Source organism: Diabrotica virgifera, chromosome 1, assembly GCF_917563875.1.
Source record: "Diabrotica virgifera virgifera chromosome 1, PGI_DIABVI_V3a".
Lineage (NCBI taxonomy): Eukaryota > Metazoa > Arthropoda > Insecta > Coleoptera > Chrysomelidae > Diabrotica > Diabrotica virgifera.
The window spans coordinates 100,463,119-100,490,432 of record NC_065443.1 but is presented as its reverse complement, the minus strand read 5'-3'; the positions used below and the strand labels follow the sequence as shown (position 1 = coordinate 100,490,432).

Below are 27,314 nucleotides of genomic sequence, written 5' to 3'. Positions count from 1 at the left end.
AAGACTATGAAGAAGAAGAAGAAAAGGGTACAAGGATACTATTGACAGAGAAAAGATGTCAAATGATACCGTAAAAAAAGAAATAACTAGTGTATTAGAACAAACAATAAAGTTGACATCAAACAAAGAAAAGTACTGTTGTTCCTGCTTGGGACATTGTTTGGCTAGCGACTTATTCAAATAAAAAATAGAAATTAAGTAATACATTGTTTATTTATAGAAAATGTTTACATGTTATAGTACAAAATCTACAAATCAGTGATCTAAGCAATGTATGCTAACTAGACTTATTACCTGAACAAGGTATTTATAGTACCTAATCTAAAATAATTTAAATTTTCAAAAATGAACTCTTATTTATAACCTAAAAATGAACAATAAACTAAAGCAATGAACCTTGTAGGGCTTGAACCCCACCCTTATAAAAACATGGGTACCTCCCTCATGAGACATTCAGTTATTCAAGTCTATTGTGAAATTCATACTGGGAGTGCAGCATGGTTAAGATAGGAATGCGCATTCATTGTTGCCACAGTTCCTGTGCGACGCTCTTGAGAGAGCAATCAACAACTAGTGAAGACCGACAACCCTGTGCGTTTATTCCTCATTAGAAATGTATTGCCCTATCTTAGCCGTACTGCACTCTCGGTGTGAATTTCTCTCTAGTCGGACAACTTTTCTAATACGGAAAAGAGAGAGACGTTTCATAAATATACATAGAGGTTTCTAAACTTTAGTGCTTCCGATAACTGGAGTGTGTACTCTTAAAAATTTGACGAACAATATTACCAGTAAATTGTAAGTATTTTTTATCAAACAATCCTGCAAAAATCAGCTGCGTTATGGAGTCATAAAATGTATACCCTCACAGATGATTTTTGCAGGACTGTTTGGTAATATTGTCAAATTGGTTAACAAATTTTAAGGGTACTCCAGTTGTCGGACGCACCAACATTTAGAAACCTGTATATTTACAAAATGCCCCCATGCCGAAAATTTGTCCGACTCAACATGAAGAACTGAATAAATTAAGTCTCCTGAGGGAGGTAATTATCATGATTTTTTAGTTTAGCGCGAGGACGTTTTATCAAAAATGTAAATATAAATTAACAATTTTTTCTTTTTGAAACTTTATCTTTTTTTTTTCTGAGGTTTTCTTTTACTCGGGCCAGAACATGTCGTATTTCGTTAAGTCATATTGTTTATTTATACAAAATGTTTACATGTCACAGTACAAAATCTACAAATCAGTCACCAAAGTAATGTTTTCTAACTAGACTTATTACCTGAACAAGTTATTTATAGTAATCTAAAACAATTTTAAATTTTAAAAATGAACTCATACGAATAACCTAAAAAATTAACAATGAACGTTGTACGTTTTATCAAAAATGCAAATATAAATAAACTATTTTTTCTTTTTGAAACTTTTATCGTTCTTTTCTTCTGCCTTTTCCTCGGGTCAGAACTGGTCATATTTCGTTAAGTCACACGTTAGCACCTGACTAATTAGACAATCCGCAGGCTGAAACAAATTAAAGTAATTTAGTGTTTTTTGTTATAAAAACGATCATGGTACACGATCAAACAAATTTGCTGGTCAATAATAGTCATTGGGCCCACATATAAAATTATTATTTATGACCACACCGTCAAAACTTTTTGTACTTGTTATTTGAGCGGAGTCGGACAAATTTGGAGCTTGGCGCATTATGGTAATGGGGCGTTTGTCTGTCAAGCTGTCACGAAGTTGTCAATTTTACGCAAGAAAAAAATTTATAACCACATTGGTAATTTTATTTTAATCAATGGTTTTTATCATATAAACAGCGAAAACAATTATGTCAAAGTTATGAAAATAATAAATTTATTACCACATGGCTAATTTTAACAGAATCTACCATAAAACATTTTTACAATGATGTGGTAACCTTGTCGGACAATTTTCACGGGGCATATGCGCAGTCGGATGCGCCGAAGATGTCAATTTCCTGGAACTTTTTATTTACAACCATTTTCCGACAAAAATAGGAGATTATAAGTAATTATATTCTAAATCAAAAAATCTAAGTGTCCGATAAAAATATTGGGGCAAATCAACAGTCGGACAAAAAATTTAATTTTTATTAGTAGGTAAACTATACTTTTAAACTATGCTGGGTTCGTGCATTCCTTATCTTCACAACATTTTTCCGACAAAAGTAGTATGTTACAAGTAATTATATTCTTAAATAAAACAAAGGGCGCGACGTAGAGTTGTATCCAAAATTAATTTTCCGACAAAAGGGAAAATTTTGGAAAAATTTTGATCTGAAAACATACATACTCCTTGAACAATGAAAAACAATGTTCTGTAGTGTCTTTTCTCGAATTTTCAAAAAAAATTCCGACAAGAGGCAAAACTTTGGAAACTTTTTTGAAAATTTTGGACCCATTATTTTTGTCCGACAAGTGATCCAATATGCATTACACATGTAAAAAACAGTACAAAATAAAAATGACATCTGTGGTACTAAATAAAAAAATTCCAGGAAATTGACATCTTCGGCGCATCCGACTGCGCATATGCCCCGTGAAAATTGTCCGACAAGGTTACCACATTATTGTAAAAATGTTTTATGGTAGATTCTGTTAAAATGGCACCTATGTACGCCGTTGCTCCCGCCTGGTGGCGCTAGTGTAGTTGGAGGTCAAAGTTTTGACTATTCGTGTAGTTTGTATATGGTGTTTTTGATTACGATTTAATAAATAATAAATTGTGGCCGAAATATACGGATCTTGGAGACTGTTTGTGCGTTGAAAAACGAATTGAGAAGGGATGCGAGAGTTACTGGAAAAAGGAAACACTTATCGAATGATAAACTATATTAATCATCGTCTCAATGTTTTATTTCTACAGCTCAGAGGGTATTTATTTGGTATTGATTAACTCCCCACACGAGTCTGACAACTGTGTATAATATGATATGTGCGATCTGCCTTACTTTTTTTTATCAATTTAAAATTCACAATTAAATGCGCTAAGCATTAATTTTTGTGTTTATCTTATTTAAAAATGTGATATTTTCAAAATATGGCTGCCATGACAGTTGCGCATTTGGTGTAAATTTGGTTTAAGCATGGCGTGATCGCTGTTGATTCTGCAATGTTGTCTTATTTAAAAAAAATTATAATTCCCTATGGAAATATAGAATGTGTTAATTTAATTAAGTATAATTATTTGGGTGTTTGTCTATACGTGAAAGGCGACCTTAAATTTAAGGTGAAATTAGAAAAAATTAGGGTTAGGTTTGATCAGGTTATGTTTTAGTCACTAAAGAATATTTGAATGGTACACTTTAATTTTCAGTTATTAACTTATTTATATTATTTTCGATTAGGTTAGGTTTGCTCAGGTTATGTTTTAGTCATTTTAAAGCATACTTTAAAGATAATATATGACTAAAATTTTCAGTTATTAACTTTTTTATATTATTTTCGATGACGCTAGGTTAGGTTTGGTCAGGTTGTTTTAGTCACTAAAAAATACTGAGAACTTGAGAAATATTTAAAATTAGTAGTGTTTCACATTTTTCTATATTATTACTTCAAATATAAATTTTTTTACATTTTCACTCCATAAAAAGCGATTGTAGATGTGGCAACAGTGTGAATGTATATAAAATTGCATATCTTACTCCGTGCGTTTATAATAAATTTTGATCTGAATTTTATAGTGAAGTATTCTATTTTTTACAGTCGAATCTGGGGGCAATACTTAGTCTGTTTCAACAAAATGTTTATTGCAGATACGTGCATTTATTCTCGGCACATATTTATCCCTTCTTATTGCTACAATCCACTTTTTTCTCATCAGAATATCTTTGGGAAACCTGTGTCCTGATGTTCTCGATGAGCACAAATGCACAGCACAACATTGAGGGATTTTATTTTCTCAAGTTTAATTCACACAGCGAAACAAATATGCAATATTTACTTGGAAATATATTGATTTGAAATATTGACGTAAGTTGACATGACCTCCAACTACACGAGCGCCACCTACGTTGAGCTTTCCAGATTAGCTGCCATTAGCCATGTGGTAAAATTTATTATTTTCATAAATTTGACATATTTGGCGTGTCCGGCGCGTCATATAGCCCAATATTTTTGACCGACAAAATTGTTTTCGCGGTTTATATGATAGAAACCATTGTTTAAAATAAAATGACCAATGTGGTTATAAATTTTTTTCTTGCATAAAATTGACAACTTCGTGACAGCTTGACAGACAAACGCCCCAATACCATAATGCGCCAAGCTTCAAATTTGTCCGACTCCACCCAAATAACAAGTACAAAAAGTTTCGACGGTGTGGTCATAAATAATAATTTTATATGTGGTCATAAATAATAATTTTATATGTGGGCCCAAGGACTATAATATTAAGGGATATGATAGAAAACTATTTGGCTGAAAGGAACACAATTTGGTTCCAACAAGAATGGAGCACCTATCCATAATCAAGCATTTCGATCTCCACCTTTTTCGGTCGGTCCATTCCTCCTCATTTATGGCTATATCTCTCATTGTTTCTCTGATTCCTTCTCTCCATTCCAATACTGCCTTCCTCTACTTCTTCTATTCCGTGGAACATAGTTTAAGGCCTGTTTTGGCCACCGTTCATCATTAATTCCCATTACATGCCCGTACCATAAAAGTTGTTTGGATTCTATTGAATCTGCGGTATTGTAAATCCTTCCTGTTCTTCTTATTTCTTCATTTGGGATGTGGATCATGTCTGGATATCTGACACGCTCTTCTTAGTCCATTTTTACTACTTCTAGTTCTTTCGTCTCTTTCATCTTCATTTGCCAACATTTAGATCCGTACGCCAAAATTGCTTCTACAACCGACTTGTAGATTGTCATTTTGGTCTATAAACTAATTTTAGGAGACCAAAGTAACGAGTTGATTGTTTGTACCACATTTCGGCCATGTTGTATTTTCTGCTGGATGTCCCATATTGATGTTCCTTCCTTCGCTATGACTGTCCCTAGGTACTTAAATTCTTCGCATTTTTTTTATATCTCTAATCGAGAGTTGTGGGTCTCTTTCTTCGTCCTTTATTCTAAGATATTCTGTTTTGTTGCTATTGATTGTGAGTCTCCAATTTTTGTATTCCTCGGTTAACTTTCGAAGCATACAATCCATGGTGTAATTGTAAATGCGTTGTAAATGATTTAAATGCAGAAATTTCATAATCGGTGGATTGGAACTTATCATCCTGTTAGGCGCCCGTGGCCCTCTTCTTCTTCTTCTTAACTCAGGCGAGACTCGTTAGTCTCTGGCACTTGGTCATAAGACCTTTGTACCAAACCCTGCTCTTCTCCTTAAACTTTAATAAGTCCTGTGGCCTCAACGAAGGCCAACAGTTTTCTTATTGGTAGTTTTAAGATCTCTTCTGGTTCAAACCTCATTTGACCAGTGAAGTTCTGCCTTACATCACCTAGCACACTGCAATAGCATAGTATGTGTATGGCAGTTTCTTCTTCCATTTCGCACTTTCTGCACCATGGTTCATTCACCTTACCTAGTTTGTATTCGCGGTGTGCAAGTACTTGGAAGGGAAACGAGAAACGACCGTGCGCGAGTCGCGGAGAAATATTGCAACTATTTTAAATAATTCATATTGTCAAATGAAATTGTCAAATTGACGTATATTTCATACCTTCTGTCATTGAAGCAGAAAAATTATATATTGCTCCACAATATTGATATGATATGCAATTATTATATGAAGGTAAATTTAATTAATTGTATTTTGCTTGCAGTACTGCATTTTAATAACTAATTTTATTTACTACATACAATTGTTTACGTTTGTATAACATAACCTGCATCTTATTTTTTTTCTTATTATTTTTTTGGACTATGGCCTTGACAATTATGCAGCAACCAGGACTAATATAATTGGCCAATATAATTAAAAGTGCGAATATAAGTACAGAGCGTAGAAATAGAGGTCGCTTTGCCGAACTTGCACGGTCCCAATAGGTGATTTCTTAAACGACAATGTCCAGTCACCATTTCAGTGACCGTTTTGATCTCTCGTTTATTGAGGTTCATCAAACTGTTCGAGAGTTTTTTATCAATATTCTTGATTATTTTTTTAGTCTGGATTTGCCCTTGAGTGGTTCTCCATTTATTTTGATGATTCTTTATCAGCCATTTCTGAACCTCGTTTTTCATAGCATCTTTAGTGATGCCACAGAAAGGTTCTGGGCCTTCAAAAGTTTTTCTCGAGCCTTGTTTCGCGTTATTTATCTGCTCGTTCGTTCCCATGCACCCCTTCATGACCCGGCACCCATATTAAAGACACTTTGTTGTCTTTTGCCAGGTTATTGAGGAGTTCATCATAAAGATGTATTCCTCAAGTATAGTCCCAGTAATGTTTGTGTGGCTATTCAATACATAATTTGGCCTCCAAGTATTGTTTGCTTTGAGCCTCAGGATGGTCATAAAGGCTACCGCCGAAATATACAATTCCAGCGGAGGGAGACCTGTGATAGCCTCTAATGAAGCCGTTCCTGTACTATTCAAGGCTCCTGTTATATTTAGAAGCGCTTGTCTTTGTAGGGTGGTGAGAGTGGTCACACAAGATTGCAAAGCCGTCTTTCTCCACCAGAGTACTGACCCATAAGTAACTGTCGGTCGTATCACTGATGTGTACAACCAACATATCACCTCTGGTTTCAATCCCCAGGTTTTACCTACAACTCGTCTGCAGTTCCAGAAGAGTCGCTTAGTACTATTGGTTATATTGGTAATATGAGTATTCCAATTGAGTTTCGAATCCAGGGTTACCCCTAGATACTTAACCTCATTGGTTCTTTCCAGTACCTCTCCAAATAATTTCAGCTCACCCGTGGCCCTCTTGTTCACCAGAACTAAATCCTCCTGATTTTTTTATTTGGGGATTTTGAAAAAGAATATTTGTAGAACTGACTTCAACACTGAGTAAGATTTATTACACAGCGTTCTTCAAGCATTTAGAAAAATAAAGCAAGTTTATATAATAAGATTATCATGGAAATAAACAAGTGAAGAGCTCGGGGCAATAAGGGACCTAAGCCACATTTTTTGAAATTTGAAGATTTTAGTAAAACTGGCTCTGTAAGAATGGTCTCAAGCCACCAGCGAAGTTTTACGGCTATTAGGCAATATATGTGACCACCAGGCTATAACGACCTTGTTGCCGACTTGCAAAATCAACATGGCGACACGTGATCGAAGAGTGTTGAAAGAAAAACAATTATTTTATAAGCAAAAATGCAGTAGTTTTAAGATCCTGTAAAGGATCGAGAATATTCTCCGCACACGAGTTCCAGTGAAAGTGATGAATCTTCTCCGAAAAAGGTAAGTAAACATTTTAGTGGCTTGAGACCTTCTTGCTGTAGGAAATGTGGCTTGTGTCTTAATAAGTTATAATAACATTAAATTTACTTTTTTAGTAAAACGTAGCCATAAATAACCTGTTTTAATTTTTTTATTGATAAAGAGCCATTAACACTAATATTCTATTTAAATTCGTTTGTCGATATCACGTTTTAAGACCAAAAAAGTATTTTATTTAGTAGGTGGCTTCGTCCCTTCTTGGTTCGATAGCGAACACCCAAATTCCATATTCATGAAACACACCCTAAATGGAGCGTTTGATGAAGTAAATGTCGGTAAGAGGGTTGTAAAGTTTGGTGACAACAAAAAGCTTAAAAAATATATATATGGAGGACCAATAGTACTGAGCATCAAGAAAATTCCGTATATAAAGAAACTTTTACAATATATTCCTCTTATAAACCAGCAGTTTTATCTCAGTATTATTGGAATCAGTACAAGTAACATTGAACAAGACTATAACCAAGTTGATGAAGCAGAGGAAGTAGACAGGGATGATGAAACCGATTTTTTTTAACAAAAAATAATATTGTAGGTATATTCTTGATTTTAGAACGATTCATTTTGTTATTTTCAAAAAGGTCGTAAGCCACATTTATTTGTTTAATAAATTTTTTCTTAAAAAATGCAACTTTCATTTTGTATCTTTCTTTGAAAAAATATATTTAATAATTTATTATGCATGTAAGGAATTAAGGTAAACATTATAAAATATAAAAATATGATTTCAGGATTTTGTCAAAAACTGTAAACGTGATTTACTCAAAACTTTTCAAATGAGGCTTAGGTCCCTTATTGCCCCGACCACTTCAATTGTCAGACAAGTCTTACATACACACACGCACGCACGCACACAAATACTAATACATTTTAAAAAACTAACCTTGATCTCCGGACAAATTCCAATTAAAGCATCAGCGTGTGAATAAAACTCTTCTTTCAACGAAATAACAATAGTCTGTAGAGACTCAGTCTTTTCTCTAATGTATTTGGCCACTTTTCCAATATTTGTGTTATCTAAAGCAGCATCAACCTCGTCTAGAACGAAGAACGGGGCTGGCTGATAGCTGTGGATTGCAAATAGCAAAGCTAAGGCTGCCACTGTTTTTTCTCCTCCCGACAAGTTAGACATAGGCTGGAACCGTTTTCCGGGCGCAACACAATTATAGTTGATACCATCTAAGTAAGGTTCTTCGGGGTTTTCCGCACCTACAAATAAAGATTATTATTGCCATGTTGAATATTTTCTAATTTAAAAAATCCACAAGGAAACGAAAATGTTTTTCCTGTAGTTTAGTCCTGTCGCCAGGGGGGGTACAACGGCCTCGTTAATTCAGATGGACTTACTCAAGTTTTTTTTATGTATTTTGACCCGTAGAACACGAATTTTTTGGGTAACAGTTGATCCGAATGTCGATAAGATTGTTATAGACCAAGAACTTGAGGAATCAAATAACAGCGATTTTTGGCAAAACAAAACAATATTTTGTATTTTTTGGGCCATTTTAAGTAAAAAATATTTCTACAAGTTTTTTCGTAGGATGCACAGTTTTCGAGATAAACGCGGTTGAACTTTAAAAAAATCGAAAAATTGCAATTTTTGAACCCGAATAACTTTTGATTAAAAAATAAAATAGCAAGTCTGCTTACCGCATTTGAAAGTTTAAGTCAAATTATATCGGTTTTGATTATTTGCATTGGTAAAAATTTATTTTTTTATTGTTTAACAAAGCTATAAACACGTAGGGTTTCCCGTGCTTTTACATGCGTTTTAACGCATGTAACGTAGAAATAGTCTTGATTGCACTAGTACCTATTCTACCTACTCGTTCGATTTTAAATGAGAAATCATAGAAACATCACTCACGCACTAGTTGTTTGTAGCTTTGTTTAACAATAACACAATAAATTTTTAGCAATGCAAATAATCAAAACCGACATAATTTGACTTGAACTTTCAAAGGCGCTAAGCAGAATTGCTATTTTATTTTTTAATCAAAAGTTATTCGGGTTTAAAAATTGCAGTTTTTCGATTTTTTCAAAGTTCAACCGCGTTTATCTCGAAAACTGTGCATCCTACTAAAAAACTTGTAGAAATATTTTTTGCTTAAAATGACCCAAAAAATACAAAATATTGTTTTGTTTTGCCAAAAATCGCTGTTATTTGATTCCTCAAGTTCTTGGTCTATAACAATCTTATCGACATCCGGATCAACTGTTACCCAAAAAATTCGTGTTCTACGGGTCAAAATACATAAAAAAAACTTGGGTAAGTCCATCTGAATTAACGAGGCCGTTGTACCCCCCCTGGCGACAGGACTAGTTGGCTGTATATCATCAATCACAAAAATTGGAAAAAAATCCTTTGTAAAAGGTATAAAATTTTATTAAAATCCCTTTAAATGGCTACATCACAACAAAACGTTTTCGATTTTATAAAAAAAAATCATCCTCAGTGTTAAATCTAAAAATAAGTATAACCGATTTAATGAATGTAAAGTTGATATTTAAATTTTGACTAAGGTTAGAGCAAGTTGGTTATACTTACAAGCTGGATGCTAGCTGAGCCACCAAAGAAAAATATTCGGGTAAAAACCCTTTAAATATAACATGGATGCATTAAAAGTGCAGACTTTAATAAAATGCCTTATGATGGTCATATGGCAACTAGGATAATGCCCTAAGGTATTGTATTGAATTTCCCAACACGTGGGATGCAAATTGAGTTGTTTACATTCCAATGACTTAATGGCAACTAAATGCAAAATGAGTGATGTTTCTGAAAGGTGTCAAAAATCGAACCGACAACGTGACGTAGAAGTTACCCTGTATCACTACAGCCAACTAATTGTAATAAAAGATTTTTGAAGATATTCTTCTTTAGCGGCGAATCGATTGAGGGTAAAATTGTACATGATCCGCGCGCCTGCGCACACTGACAGTATGTAGTTCTGACAGTATGTAGTTCATTTTTAATATTTCAAGATAGGTATGTATGTATCTGTAACCGTGCAAATAAGTAATTAAAAGAATATATTAGTGGTTTTAGGAAATGTATTATTTATTATAATTCTTGTGTTTTTGGATTTGTGTTTTCCTGTAGTAAAATAATAAAATATTATGTAAGCATAACATTTTTACACTATATGTCGCCGTGTTGTGTAATTATATCCGAAACGTACATGTCTATTTCTAGGGCCTCGCTGGAGTAGTGGGAAATGCGTTAGCACTGAGATTGGAAGGTTGCGGGTTCAATTCCTGGGCGATTCATATTTTTTTTATTTTTGCTTGTTTTAATAAAAATTTTTGAAAGTGGTAGATAAGACAGTTAGTTTGATTTTTAAATAAAATACAAATAACCTTTTAAGTATATTTACTTCGTTTAAATTACCTATTATATAATAGAAGAATATCTTCTTACGTGCGTACAAAGTACACACACATTCTTTTTTTTTAATTTTCAACAGTAATAACAAACATCAACAAAGTTGTGGCTATAATTACATTTAAGTACCTTGATTATGTAAGATGTAGGTAGAGTATAAAAGATTTTTATAATGCAAATATAGAATTAGCCAGAATGTATGCAGCCATCTATACATAATTCAAATGAAGTTGAATTAATTAGCGAATAATGGATCCATTTATGTTAAAGAACATCTGGGACCAAATAATTAAGTGGAAAATATTTTTGCTAAGATGTTTTATTTTTATGAATAGGTTGATGAATGTGGTTCCTATTCAAAATTGAAATAAGTCCAACTGTGTTGATGAAAATTTAATTTACTATGAATTAAAAAGGGGGTTGTTGGTTTAATTGTAAATACTAATTGGCAGAGTAAATTAGAGAGTCTGTAGTATGTAGAAGTCTGATATCAAAGTAGTGTTGAAATAAAGATAAGTAGTATAAGTCACAGGAGGAGACTGATATGATATAATGATATGTAACTTAATTGATTATAGATAGCTGAGTGTTGAAATTGGAAGTGAAGACAGAATATTAATTGAACTAATAACCTGGGCAAAAGTATGAGGTCCTTTTATGTATCGTAGACATCTAGGACTAAAAAATGTTTTTGAATTAGGGATTTTTTTACCAAGTTATCGAGTTGAATTAAGAAGGTTTAAAATTATATGGATGTATGAAGGTGTTTTGGAAAAATTATTGGTAAAAAATAGTTCGTAATGAATAATGAATAATTTATGGTTTGATATCAGATTTATTTACTGTAATGAGGTGTGATAAGAAAGGCTGGGTGCCCCAGAAACCAGACCCCACACCCTATGGGTAAGAGAGTGAAAGTATTAGGATGAAAAATTTTCTTTCTTCCTGAAGTTTAGTTGGACCTAGGACGAAAACTTGAATCAAATGACGATATGTTGTGAATTTCTAATTTCTTTATACAATATATTAATTATGCAAACATACTTACCCAAAAATGCTTGAGCTGATTGATTCTGAGCTAGAGACTTGTAAATGTTATCAATTTCGTTGGACACATGATCAAAGCATCTTGTAAACCTCTCGTATCTTTGCTGTTTTATTTTTTCAAACGCAGCTTTAGCCTTCTTGTTCTGTTTCCTCAAGTTTTCAAATTCTTCGTTGGTAGATTGCAACTTTCCACAAGCGAGTTGTAGCTTCTCGATGGCTTTCATGTTAGGTGCTTGTATTTTGGTAAGCGTATCTTGTAATTGTTGGATAGACTTAAGTAATTTGTCCGCCTGCTTCTTTATTTCGTCCCTTTCTTCGAGATCTTTGAGGTTATCACTTAGGCTGCTGTAGTCAATCTTAATTCTGTAAATGAAAACGATGGTTTTATAGTTTTTGTTTTATGTGCAAAACAAATTATTAGACAGTTAGGCAGGAAAAAGTGCGCAACATACATAAAACGCCACGTGATAAAACACGTTTTTACGATTTGTTGATTGACCAAAAAATCGTAAAATGGAGATCATACCAGAAAACAGGTTTACGTTTTTTGGGTAATAGCCCAGTAAATAACCGTTTTGGAGTGTAATTTTCAGGGTCAACTCCCAATTGCATGAAAATTTGGATTTAGGTTCTACTTTCCCTCCAGTTCAAAGTTGAACTTGTGCCGTTGGTTGATTTTACTTGGGGGGTGACATTCACTCCTTCTCGGGGGGTGAAAAAAACGCTCATTTAAAATAAGTCCAGAAATGGATAAATTGACTATTAAACCTGGCATGGCTGAAAATATTGTAACTCTTTTCAGTGCGTTCTCATAGCAAAACAGAATCGAACTAGTTTTTGCATTAGTAAAATAGTTGGAGTATTTTTATTGTTTTTCTGCTAACAGTCGTTTTTAATACTTTATGAGATTATTGCACAATATACAATACCTCCGATACAAGATGCTAAAGTGTTACATTTGGCCTGTTCTCTTGTACGGAATGGAAGCATGGACGTTAAATATCAGGTCCATTAACAAACTTGAAGTCTTTGAAATGTGGTGCCTGCGTCGAATGCTTAGAATATCATGGACGGACAGAGTCAGAAATGAGGAAGTATTAAGAACAGTGGGCTTGCAGGATAGGGAACTTTTTAATTATGTAAAAAGTAAGAAACTGCATACTCGGGGCACATATTACAAGGAGAACGATACACTTTTCAGCAAATGATACTTGAAGGAAAGATAGAGAGTAAGAGAGGTCTGGGACGTAAAAAAATGTCATGGCTGCGTAATATTTGCCAATTGACAGGAATCCACAGCTATGAAATGCTTCGCAATGTAGCTAAAACAGAATTATTTAATCCTGACTATCTAACACAGGCCCGTTTTCTTTTTGCTTACTTTATCCGGCCCGTTTACAAATTCTGCAAGCAATTTTTTTAAGAGCGTATGCGCAAAATTTCGGGCATATGCTTTTTAAATGCATTCATTCTTTTTCGAATCCTGAGAGTATTTTTGAAAAATTTAAACGCAGAATGAAATATTACATTATTACTGAGGGCCGAAAAGTCCCTGAAAGCTTCTATAATGTTTATTTTAATAAGTCACATGGGTGAAAAAAAGAGAAACTTAAGTGTATTTTTTAATTTCAAATATCTCATTCAAAAGGAATTTTTTGTTTATTCTAAGGGACTTTCGGCCCTTGGTAATAATGTAGTCTTTCATTCTGCGTTTAAATTTTTCAAAAATATTTTATTAGTTTTCTCAGGATTAAAAAAAATGAATGCATTTAAAAAGCATTGGTCATTGGTAATGAAGGTAAAAAGTTCTCTAGTCCTTCCCCATTATGTGTAACACCATTTCGTTCGTAATATGATCGGTCCATGGTATTTTCAAAATTCTCCTAAAAAGCTACATCTCAAAAGCTTCCAGATTTTTCATTAAGTCAGCATTAACAATCCAATATTTTGCTGAAAATGGGGAAGGAATGCGAAGTCATAAAAACCATACACACGAGAAAACTGGAATATCTAGGCCACATAATGAGAGGGAAAAAGTACTCCCTACTAAGGCTCATAATCCAAAGAAAAATCTCGAGAAGGAGAAACGTGGAACGTTTATTTAAGGGAGTGGCAGGATTTATAAATTTATAAATCCAACCAGGATTTCCTGGTTGCAAAATTTAAGGGAGTGGCACGGGTGCAGTTCAATACAATTGTTCAGAGCTGCAGCCAACAAAATTAGGATTGCTGTGATGGTAGCCAACCTCCGATAGAAGACGGTACTGCAAGAAGAAGAAGAACAATTAAATAAAGAAGAATAGAGTGGATATAACATTTTTATTATTATCCCGGTTTTTCATGGCGTTCTCCGCCTTCCGGTTCCCAGTTGCCAGCTTCGTCGGATGTTGCATTCGCCAGGGTGAAGGTTCCTTTCCGACATTGTCTTCTGAATGCCCCCTAGTCAGGATTGTTTCGGCCTTCCTATCTTCTTTCTCTTGGCGTCCATTTTAAAATTTGTTTTGGCAGCAGGTCATCGTCCATTCTTTCTACATGACCATACAAGATCATTTTGTCTCCTTTAAATTTCGTCTATGATGGTTGACTTGACATAACATTTTACCATCCGATATTAGATTTGCAGATTGAATCTTTGGTTACTCAGAAATTTCTTTATCTTCAAAAAGGCTGCTCTTGATTACTCTATTCTTGGTCGAATTTCTGAATTTCATTTTTTATCTGGATCCTGGTTATGGCTTAATATAATGAACCATATTAAAAATTTTGCAATTTTACTGGGCATAAATTTTTCGCATGTACACCCAAGTGTTTATTACAATTTATGACAATTTATTATTACTATTATTTATTATTAACAGTCAAATGTATTTGTCCAAATGTTTTAAAATGATACTTATAGTATTTTTGTCAAAAAATTTCTTGGGCAGAAAAAACTACCAAAAACATTAGCTTGTGCGTAGCGTACATAATGGGTATAATCACAGACACAGAATAGGAAACAATTGTTTCCTATTCTGTAAACAATTGTTTCCTATTCTGTAAACAATTATTTCCTATTCTGTAAACAATTGTTTCCTATTCTGTGGTATAGTTGTCCGGCCCGGGAGACATTTTGAAAATTTCATTTTGACCCGCGCTTAAAAGTATTTGCCCACCCCTGAATCTAACATCTCACCTGACAAGACAATGTACGGTGGATGCCCACGCATAAATGCACGGATCATTAAGAAGAAGGAGAGGCACAAAGTAATTCTTAATAAATCTTTGTTTTATTTATTTTTTAAGTTATAGTGTTAAAAATTAGTTACCTAGCTTCCTTTTCGTGTTGTTGTGCACTGGTACTAGTCTCGGCGTTGGATGAAGACTGAGAGGGATCGGCAGCAGCAATGTCCTCCATGTTTCCTACTATCATAGGTATAGCTATGTCATCCATCTGCAAATAAATAATTTTTGTCAATTAAAACATACACTTGTATATACAAGGTGTCCAATTAAGTTAGCGCTATATGGGAAACATTTTTATTTTTAGTTTTATGAAAAAAGGTACTCTTTATAAACTGTTCTGCATAATATTCAAATTCTAAAATGCAATCATCAAATATAAAATTTTACAGTCATTTACAGGGTTTGTCAAAAAATATGAATACCCCAGGCTGTGGGTGAAAAATAGGTCGATTTCAGGATATAATTCAGGAATTTTTGAAACCTATCAGGTGTTGTAAAAGACGATGCCAGGAATAACTTCTACTAAAATGTAACCAAAAATATTGTGCGCTTTTTTTTTAATTGCGATTTTCATTTGTTAAATTTGCAATTTTTATTGATTTTTAATTTTGTAGCTTAGGATATTGATTTTAGAGAAAAATTTCTTAGCAAATTAAAAAACCTACCATTTGAGCTATGGTAAGTTTAATTTCGTTTATTGGTTATTGCAAAACAGCCTGCGAAAGGTCCAAAATGGCCGTTTTTTACAATTGCATTATTTATTGTACAAATAATTTATTTTTATTTTGTAAAGCTTTAAGATGAAGACCTTTCAATTCCAAACATAAAAAAAAAATTGTAAAGCCAGATTAACGAGTCTGTTGCTTAGATATTATAAATTGTTTATCCCAAGAGGTCAAATGTCGAAGGCCATAACTTTTTGGAAAAAAATCGTATAGAGTTGGTGAAACATCTAATCTCCTTCTAAAGAGTTATATTTTCATATTCTGATGCAAATAAATGCGTAAAACATTTTTAAACCTCTAATGTTTGGGTTTGAAAATAAGGGGGCAAATTGCGTTATAAACATTTAGAGCTGAAGCGGCTCTGTACATCCTATGAGTTTTTAACTTACAGATTATTGTTGCTGAAGATGAAACAAAGATTTATAAAAAAATATGAAATTTCTACGACCAACTGAAGCCGAGATAATTTTTGGGTTTGAAAATAAGGGGGCAAATTTCGTTATAAACATTTAGAGCTGAAGCGGCCCTGTACATCCTATGAGTTTCTAACTTACAGATTATTGTTGCTGAAGACAAAACGAAGATTTATAAAAAAATAAAAATTTTCTACAACCAACTAAAGCCGAGATAGTTGTTTTTTTTTTCTTTAATCGTAGTGCCTTTATTTATAACAATTAAGAAATTATTTTACAGTCATTGACTAAAATAAAAATTATTATAAAATACAATTACATTTAATTATTAAAAATTATTTTTAAAATCGGTGCTTTTGCGAGCGGCCGAATTTTGCAAATTGCCCTGCTCGCTTCAAATCCACGCGGTCGGAAAATTTTTACGTAACTTGTATTAAATTTTTACAGAAAACAATTTAATAATATTACCATTATAATATACAGTCTATTTACCACTGTATTTGTTTTTCTTGATAAACTTTTATATGTGAAATTTCATTTCTGAAGAAATAATATTACAACAATGATACATATATATGACATATATAACTATATTTTGAATTTTTTCATTGTTATATAAATATAATAATAATAATGTTACTTCTTACTATAATATACAATATAAAACTTTTTCTTCTTGTAGTGACTATTCTTTTTTCACATATAAAATTTTATCAAGAAAAACAAATACAGTGGTAAATAGACTGTATATTATAATGGTAATATTATTAAATTGTTTTCTGTCATTTTCCGAGCGCGCGGATTTGAAGCGAGCCGGGCGATTTGCAAAATTCGGCCGCTTGCAAAAGCACCGATTTAAAAAATAATTTTTAATAATTAAATGTAATTATATTTTATAACATTTTTTATTTTAAGATAATATAAGTCTTTCTTTAGTCAATGACTGTAAAATAATTTCTTAATTGTTATACTCGTAAATAAAGGCACTATGGTTTTAAGAAAAAAAAAACAATTATCTCGGCTTCAGTTGGTTGCAGAAAATTTTAATTTTTTTATAAATCTTCGTTTCGTCTTTAGCAACAATAATCTGTAAGTTAGAAACTCATATTATATACAGGGCCGCTTCAGCTCTAAATGTTTATAACAAAATTTGCCCCCTTATTTTCAAACCCAAAAATTATCTCGGCTTCAGTTGGTCGTAGAAATTTTTTATTTTTTTATAAATCTTCGTTTCATCTTCAGCAACAATAATATGTAAGTTACAAACTTATAGGATGTACAGGGCCGCTTCAGCTCTAAATGTTTATAACGAAATTTGCCCCCTTATTTTCAAACCCAAAAATTAGAGGTTTAAAAATGTTTAACGCATTTATTTACATCAGAATATGAAAATATAAATCTTTAGAAGGAGATTGGATGTTTCACCAACTTTCTACGATTTTTTTAAAAAAGTTATAGCCTTCGACATTTGACCTCTTCTTGGGATAAACAATTTATAATATCTAAGCAACAAATTAGTTAATCTGGCCTTACATTTTTTTTTATGTTTGGAAATGAAAGATCTCCATTTTAAAGCTTTAAAAAATAAAAAAAAATTATTTGTACAATAAATAATGTAATTGTAAAAAACGGCCATTTTGGACCTTTCGCAGGCTGTTTTGCAATAACCAATTAACAAAATTAAACTTACCATAGCTCAAATTGTAGGTTTTTTAATTTACTACAACTTTCTATTAAAAAATTTTTCTCTAAAACCAATATCCTAAGCTACAAAATTAGAAATCAATAAAAATTGCAAATTTAACAAATGAAAATCGCAATTAAAAAAAAGCGCACAATATTTTTGGTTACATTTTAGTAGAAGTTATTTCTGGCATCGTCCTTTACAACATCTGATAGGTTTCAAAAATTCCTGAATTATATCACGTTTTTTCACCCACAGCCTGGGGTAGAACATAAAATTCATATTTTTGAGAAAACGCGTATATGACTACAAAAATTTAATATCTGAATATTATATTCAAGGTTTTAGATCATTCAGAACTCTATATACAGTATTGGAAATTGGAAATGTTTTTTGGAACATAGGCACTTTCAATGCAATATGTTACAATACGCTTAGATCTTTGATTTACAATTTTTTTTTTCTTTTTTGGCTTGGACTATGGTCATTCAGCCAGTCTCAATCAAAAGTAAATGTATTAAAGATATTGCCAATTAGTGAAACTTGGTTATTATAATATTATTACAATTTTTGATTTGCAATTAACCAGTGTAAATTTCAAGACAATGCACCGTGGTTCAGAATCCCAAAAAGCTGGCCAAAAGTAAAAAAAATCGACTTTTAGAGAAATTATTACATTTTCTGAAAGATGCCCTAATTATGCCCTATTCAGTGTTGGCAACCCTAGAGCTATATCTTAACAGACGCGCAGTTAAGAATAACGAATATTTTACACGCACATGCCCGATTTCATCAACGATACCTAAATATTTAAGAATTACCTAAGTGGGTTTAGGTATTTCCTAACTCTAAAACGGATTTCACCATACGATAAGAATTGTCTAAAACGCTTAAGCATTACCTTACGGTAGGATACGGTTTTCGATCTCCCTAAACTTTAGGTATTACTTATCGTTGACATTCAGGTTATATTTTTACAATTTTGACTAATGTACTTGTGACGTTTGTCAATAATTTGCTTCTTACCTTAATTTTTCTGTTATTCTGTAATTTTAGGTATATTAGTTATAATTTTGTATTTTCTTTTATATTATTAATATAATATGTGTTGGAAAATATAGAAAATCTTTTGGGAGTTTTTTACAGGTCTATTGACAAAATTATGTAGTCTACCTACTATCTAACAAACTAGTGTTGTGTCTCAAAAACCCATTCATGATATCACTAAAAGTGTGTCATTAAAAATTAATAATAAAAGAAGCAATTTTCAACATATCGCACACCTAGTTCAATAGTGCCACAAGTGCAAAACACAATATTCTCGAGAAATGAGCAAAACGTTCTGTAGTAAATGCGTTATGCCCTGTAAATAATTTATTTTGAGAGTGACTGGCTTCAAAATTACAATTTAGGTAGTAAATTATACACTTATTGGCTGGATCTTATTACAATTTATTAAAAATAAAACGTTATTATTGTTTTGATAGTTATGGCGATATTGCATTGTGAAGAAAGTCATTTATAAAACAATACTTAGGAGATACGGCGGCAATATAATGAAAAAATCAATTGATTTTTTCAGTTGTGGCCGTATTGAATTATACCGGTTGTATTGTGGCAGTGTATATTATCGCCACATCTCTCTTGATTTTTGCAGTTGTGGCCGTATTGAACGTATTGAATTACATCGGTTGTATTGTGGCAGTGTATATTATCGCCACATCTCCCAGTTATGGCCGTATTGCATTTTCAAAACCTCCAAAAACCCTACAGTGAAATACCGAAGTAACTTACTTTATACTTTCCCAAAACAATATTTTAGTTCAGGCTGTATTGCATTAGATGGGGCATTATATAGGCAATATTTTACAGCCTTAACCCAAAATTCGAATTTTTTGCAGTTGTGGCACAATTGAACTAGGTGTGCGATATTTATTTTAAAATTATTTCATTAATGACAATTCAACTAACTTTAATTTTTCGAAATTTTGAAATTTACAACTCTTTTCTCTTCCTCAATTTCACTGTACATATACAAATATCATATAAAACTTAACAAACATAATTCACAAATAACTAACTACTAAATAAAATAACTATAACAGTACAAAACTGAAACCAACTTGGCAAACAAACAATAATGGCAAATAATCGAAAAAGGTAATGTCATCTTATTCTTCTTTTTATTTATCAAAAATAGTTCAAACGTACCCGAATTAATACCTAGGAAAGAATTTCCTAGATAAGCAGTTCTTTTAGTTGTGAAACGCTATTGTTCTTAAGTATTGACTTAGGAAGTTCCTATCGATAAGAATTACTTAATAAGGCAACTGAGGAGCTAATTTTCATAACCCCACATGTCCATAAATATTTTTTTTTAGAGGAGAGATGTTTCTAATTCCTTATTTTAAAACGCATTGGCTGTCATGGTTATTGCTGATCAAAAACCCATATTTCCAGTTGTAATATTAATTTAAAAGTAGGTGTTTAAATCAATACCCCACATCTGATATGTGACGGTTATAGCAAAACCCCACATTTTCTATTCATCCATAGAGAAGTAAGTATTCCAATCACGTGACTTAAATACATGGTTTTGATTTGATTGTTATTGTTGACAGTACACAATCTTAGGTTAGTTTCAGAGGAAGGTTATAATTTAATGTTGGTTTGTGCTTAATTGAGTAAAATTATGAGTTTAAATGAAGGTAATTTAGATAGTGAATTAGTATTAGTTGGAAGAGCAAGTTATGGATCACGAAAAAGACAAAAGACAGTTCCAAAGCGTCAACTTCTTAAGGAAAAGAGATACGCTGCTCCTGCTGGTGGTTGTGTGTTCATAGGTTGCTTACATAAAGATAAAGCTTTTAAATGTTGTGTAGTTCGGCCTAGTGATGTCCGTGCATTTCGGAAGACTCTTTATTCGAAACCCGAAAAACTTTTTCAGGACCAATTAGTTGGTAGGTTCATAATAAGAAAAAACGTTCAACGTCGGAGGTCCCGTTATGCTAAAACTATAGTAAATTGATTTGATCAAAACACCACATATCCAAACCTGTTATGCTCATAACCCCACATGTGATATGTGTTTCATGCATAACCCCACATCTAACAACTTTTATATTAAATTTTCAATTTGTTATACCACTTTCTACACAAGTAAGTAAGTAGTTCTCTTAGCTCATAAACCAATACTGAATTATAATTATACTACATAAATATGTTGTGGTGAAATAATATAGGTGAAACGGTTTTTTTACTCTCCTGAAAAAATAGCCAATGTGGACATGTGGGGTTATGAAAATTAGCTCCTCAACTGTTTAGGTATCATTGGTGAAATCGGGCATTAGTCTTGTGCGTGTATCTCGAAAACGAAGTGCGCAAATTCAAGTCTGCAAAATGGAGGATATTCATGGATCCATTTATAATAAAAGCCTATAATAACAAAATATTTGTATATGTGATGTATGTAGTAGATTTTAAGTCGAATTAAGTAATAAGAAAGTATATATTTTGAAAAAATTAAATTTTAAGATAGCCAAATAGATATTTATTCCATCGTATTCCAATATGTTAATACAATCATTGTTTAGCTTATATTTATCTCTTTCAAATAAAAAAAAAATAGCTGCCACTATCTGCCCCTCTGGTTTTGCGAGAATTTTTTGTACAAGCGCTCTGCGCTATGAGTTTCAATATGAACCGTTAACAACGCAGCATAAACAGATCATGCTGCGGCATTCAGGTAGTTGTTATATCTGTAGATCTTTAGTTATTTCAGTACAGTATTGTTGAAAAATAAAGTAAAAATTAGTTTTGACTTTCATATCATTAATAATCGAATTTAACGTTGGAATAAAAAATTGGAGGATTGTATCCGCCATTTTGTTTTTTGAAATTTCGATTTCGTATTCGTAATCAGCAACTTCAAAAATCCCCGGTTATCAAATTTCGACGCTATTAAATATATTTACAATACATAAACCCGCCATTTTGTCTTTTGCAGTTTAGACTTCGGATTCGTAATTAGAGACCTCAAAAACCCCTGGATGCCTAATTTCATGCAAATCAAAAACGCTTTCATATTTTGGCCGTCTTTTCGGGATTTTGGACCACTGCAACGTCGCGATTTTTCATATTTAATTCATTTGTTGGACTGCACCGAACTAAGGTCCCTGATTTGCAATTATTAACCAGTGTAAAATTCAATATAACGTCGCGATGTTTTAAAATTAACTCATTTGTTCGACTGTAATCCCTTTATCGATGGCTATCGCACCTTCGCAAGAAAACGATGCAATCCGATGGGGCACCTTAGTTAATTGCAGTCGAACAAATGAATTAAATATTAAATATTTAATTAATTAAAAATTTACACTGGTTAATTGCAAAACAAGAATCTAACTTATTGCATGTACCTATGTTCCGAAAATAGATTTCCAATACTGTGTATCTAAATTACAGCAACAACAGCAGAAATCATAGAAAAAATACAGGATATGGTATTATAAAACCGTTGAGTGATAAAGAGATTTAGTAGAAGCCCTAGGCGTCTCATTAGGCGGTGTAAGCAATATTTTGACTTAAGTTGTCGGTTTCAGAAAGCTGTGTTCACAATGGGTACGGCATTCGCTAACAACGGAACAAAAACATAAACTTCGTAACACCCAGTTCTTCATATAGGATCTTTTGGATCGAGGTGTTTGAAATGCCCAAAGATGCAAATCTCCCGGTATTTTACACACAGCGACGATTTTATTAGCTGACGAACCGCATCAATGTTTTACTGTGTAACTGCTGTTTTGGATGGACCTAGCCGGTGAGACTGGATCGATCACGTTGAAATTCGCAGTCTCAGCGGAAAATAGTTGACTGGTGTGACGCTTCATTTGCAAACACAGGAACCATTTCAGCGAGGCATTGCTGTTGGGATAATCCTCTCCGAAAATTGTAAAAAATTATTGCTTGAAAATGTTCTTGGCTAAGATTCATTTTTCTACCGACTTGCTAATTTCAAAAATTCATTGTGTCTTCACGACGTGTTGTATCCCAATGAAACTCTGGATTTATGTCAACAACAGATTGAGGTTACATTTGTGTTGGAAAATTTTATTGGTGGCGCCCTCTAAACGGCTATATACAAAACTAAAAAGACAAACCTCGTTTCAAAATTCTTACCTTGCACTGCATGAGGATAGTATGCCTTTCACTCTTCTTCCCTTCGATTTTTCCTTCCAAAGAAACCACCGCTTTCTGAGCAGCTTGTACATCTTTGGCCACAGAACCTACTTCTCTTCTAGCTTTACCCACTTCGTCATCGGCAGCTTCGACTTCTTGTTTCTTGTTTAATCTAGACGCTTTCAACTGTTCTACTTGTTGAAGATCTTTGTCTATTTCGTCCCTATGTTTGATCTCTTGCTTCTTACAAGCTTCCAATTTTTCTTCTTCGTCATTTACTGTGCGTTCCCAGCGACTGACGTTATCTATAAAAATAAAAACATATACAGTATAGGAAAGAATTTGACATGGGCATGCAGTTTGAACGATAGAAAAGGGGAGAACTTTATTTAAAACGATATGGCGATATTAGTAGGCGTGGTAACCAAACCCATTTGTTGCGGAGCTATGTTTTTGTAATCGCAGCGTTGTCAGGTTGTCAAAGTCAGAAAATCGTATGCCGTTGTTCAAATTGGTAAGTTGTTCCAAGTAGAAAAATATATTTAATTTTTTGTAAAAGAAACAAACAAAGACAAATAAACAAACAAATATAATAAACAAATTTCTTAACAAAAAAACTAAAAAAAATATTCACTATTCAGTTAATGTGAACTAAAACCTTGCAGTTCATCGTTATCTTCTTTATTGTATAAATTGGTTGTACTCATAGCTTTAACCATTGTTTATATAGGGATAGTTGGTCAGCTCAATAGGAAAATTTGTTTGATTCAAATTGAGACAGTCACCAGATGTCCCCACAATTTCTGTCAGGGTCGCAACGTCAAAATGCATAGACACCAAGTTGGATACGATCCTATTCATAACACCCCAACTCGCATACATATTAAGAAAAATAAATATATATACGAGCCCTAACAACTATATGTTGGAACAAGCAGTTATTTTACAAATAAAATGCCAATTTACCGAAATTATTTTATTTAATTTTTTTAATAATTGTAGATATGCAATTAACAACTTTTTTTTTGCGTGTAGAATTATTTTTACAATTTAATTATATATTTCATGTTGGTTACTATTTAACTAATTGTTAGATAATCAAAAAACGCTGACAACTAAATATTGGAACAAGCTGTTTTTAACTAATTAAAATAAAAATTAATAAGGCGTAACGTCGCCCTTAGCTTGAATAACAGCCTGAACTCTATTAGGCATTGTATCAACTAGGCCTTCACAGAACTCAGGAGTGAAACTATCCCATATTTCTTGCAATTTAGTACGTAGTTGTGGCAAAGTACACTGAGGGTTATTTCTTAGGCGTTGTTTCATTTTGTGCCAAAGTGTCTCTATTGGATTAAGATCCGAGCTACTAGAAGGATGTGACAAAACTTTAATGTCATGTTCTCCCATCCATTTTTTGGTAGATTTAGCCGTATGGCATGAGGGTCCGTCCTGTTGAAAGATAAAATCTCCGGATGGATATAACCTTGACGCACTTGGTAAAAACGAATGTTCAAGGATATCTTGATATTTGGCTGCGTTTACTATGCCTTCAATAAAATGTAAAGTTCCCACCCCTTTGGCCGACATACAACCCCACACCATGATACCCTGTGGAAACTTTACAGTCCTTTTGAGACAATCTTTATGGAATGCTTCTGTCTTTTCCCTAATCACACACTTTCGGTAATCTCCCACACAGACATCAAATTTGCTTTCGTCGCTATAGATAACTTTGTCCCAGTCAAGTTTGGTCCACGAAAGTTTAGATTTAGCCCAAATATAACGATTCCTTTTCTGAGCTTCCGTCAACAATGGTTTTTCTTTGGCCTATTCAAATAAAGAAAAAAATAGAAAATTTATATCGCAAATAAAAACCTATCAAACATACCTTATAAAAACTAAGACCGCTTTTGTGGATATATTTGCGACAACATTCTCTGGAGACATTCATCCCAGTTTCTCTATTCCATCTAGCAGTTACTTCTCGTAGTGTATTTCTTCTTCCCGACTTACATATTCTGATTAAATGTCTGACACTCCTTTGAGAAACAGCTTTTGGACGGCCTGAGCTTTTGCCGCGAACATCAATACTGGCAGTTTCACCATATTTCTTAATTATATTAAACACTGTAGATGTTGCTACCGTTAATTCACTGGAAATTTCACGCATTGTTTTACCCTTGTGGTACTGATTAATAATGATTTCTCGCACTTTTGGATCAGTAGGTTTTCCGCGTGCCATTATTGTATTTTACCGATAATAACTGACAGTTGTTAATTTATTCAAACTCAAACATTTCAACATTTCCAAACAAACGTTGTTTAGTGTGGCAAATTTGTATTTTTTATTGTTTTTTCAGTTTTTACAGAGAATTTTTCCGTTTTTTGCAATATATAAGTATTGTTATAGATACTACAACAATTTTACAAGGTTGTGTAAATAATAAAGCATGATGTTTTATATAAATAGCGATAAAATGTATGTATGGGTGAAGTAAGGTTAGAATTTATTTGATTTTTAGAAATTTTAGATTTTATATTTTATTTTATTTTTTTTAGATTTTATACTAATTTAATAAGTCTTGAGATTCGGTAAAACCTTACTTTTCCACGTGTTTACAATCTTTGTTTGGAAAGTAATCATAACACTGAATATAGCCGCAGTTGGCCGTGACGTCACACTTCGACCCTCTATTAAGACAGACAATGCAAAGTCTGTGCATTTTGCAAGTGCCTTTTCGGCTTCGTTTCCTGGGGTATATTGTCGCCTCTTTACTACGAATGAAAGGGAGAGATAATCGCTTTGATAAACTGAAATCAACTATTTACTTCTTCTTTTTAACGTGCCCTATCAAGTCCTCTTGACGTTGGCGATTAACATGGCGAAACTGTCTCTGTCTCGAGCTATTCTAAATAGTTGTTCGGCTTTCTTTATGCCTATCCACTCCCTGATATTCTTCAACCAAGAGTCCTGCTTTCTACCAATTCCTCTGCGTCCTTCGATTTTACCCATCATAATAAGTTAAAGAATATTATATTGGTCTCCCCTTACTACGTGTCCAAAATAGGCCATCTTTCTATATTTGATGTTATCTAGCAGCTCGCGGGAAGCATTTGCTCTCTTAATTACTGCCACATTTTTGTCAGCATAGCCGCCCATGGTATTTTCAGTGTACGTCTGTCCAGCCACATTTCAAAGGCCTCCAAATGATTAATGGTGGATATTTTTAATGTCCATGGTTCGACACCATACAAGAGGACTGACCAAATGTAACATTTAATCATGCGCTTTGGAAGTTGAAAGTTACCATTAGAGAAGAATGACCTCATTTTTAAAAATTTTGTGCAGGCTCTCTCGACTCTACATTTTATCTCTTTATCTGGATCAGTTGTTCAGTAATATGGCTACTATGTACTATGCTCAGTTTTTAAACCAGGTGGAGTAATTCAAATAAACCGCGCCGTAATGTGTGTTTGTAAAATTGGTAAACCTCAGGCAAGTTTACTGTTATGAAATTTTGACACTATTGACATTTAAGAAATTATGACACTATTGGCATTTCATAGGTTAATTAAATGATATCAGCTATTTTTTTGTGTTTTCTGCGTTATTCCTTTAATTTTTAGATTTTTAGTCTGCTTTTATACACTAAGCATAAAAATTAACGCATAACCTTAAAAATGGGACATTTTTGATGGCTCGTATTTCCTAAATCTGTTGTCCGATTTTAGTGATTCTTTAGTATATTATAGCTTTATTGTTCAAGAATACCGACGTAATAATATTATTGCTAAGTAGGTAAGTTTTATTGTATACCGGGTGTAACAATTATAGTGTGTTTTTTCCTTTAAGTTTGGAATACCTTGTGGAATATTCTAGCGCATATAAAATATTGAAATTAAAACTCAACTGTGGCCTTAGGCTTTCTTAACCTTTTGCTTTTTGATTCATTCGCTTATGTGGGATAATAAAAAAGTTAGGTACTTTAACAACTAGCCATGATATTCATTAATACAGAGTGTTTCTAAATAAGTGCGACAAACTTTAAGGAGTAATTCTGCATGAAAAAATAATGACCGTTTGTTTTATAAACATATATCCACAAATGCTTCGTTTCCTAGATACGGGATGTTGAATTTTTTCTTACAAACTGACGATTTATTTATTGCTCTAAAACCGGTTGAGATATGCAAATGAAATTTGGTAGGTTTTAAGA

General features: G+C 33.0%; 1 protein-coding gene across 1 annotated transcript in view; it reads right to left on the bottom strand.

Moving 5' to 3' along the window:
- Positions 1–194: 194 nt before the first annotated feature.
- LOC114349422 (structural maintenance of chromosomes protein 1A) overlaps positions 195–27,314 on the bottom strand; it is a 67,438-nt gene continuing 40,318 nt past the window's right edge. The window contains exons 12-16 of the mRNA XM_028299795.2: positions 23,095–23,399; positions 15,178–15,302; positions 11,871–12,232; positions 8,321–8,646; positions 195–1,525 (exon numbers count right to left, since the gene is read on the bottom strand). Of these exons, the coding sequence (XP_028155596.1) occupies positions 1,463–1,525; positions 8,321–8,646; positions 11,871–12,232; positions 15,178–15,302; positions 23,095–23,399 (1,181 nt within the window). The 3' untranslated portion in view covers positions 195–1,462. The remainder of the gene's footprint in view (positions 1,526–8,320; positions 8,647–11,870; positions 12,233–15,177; positions 15,303–23,094; positions 23,400–27,314) is intronic.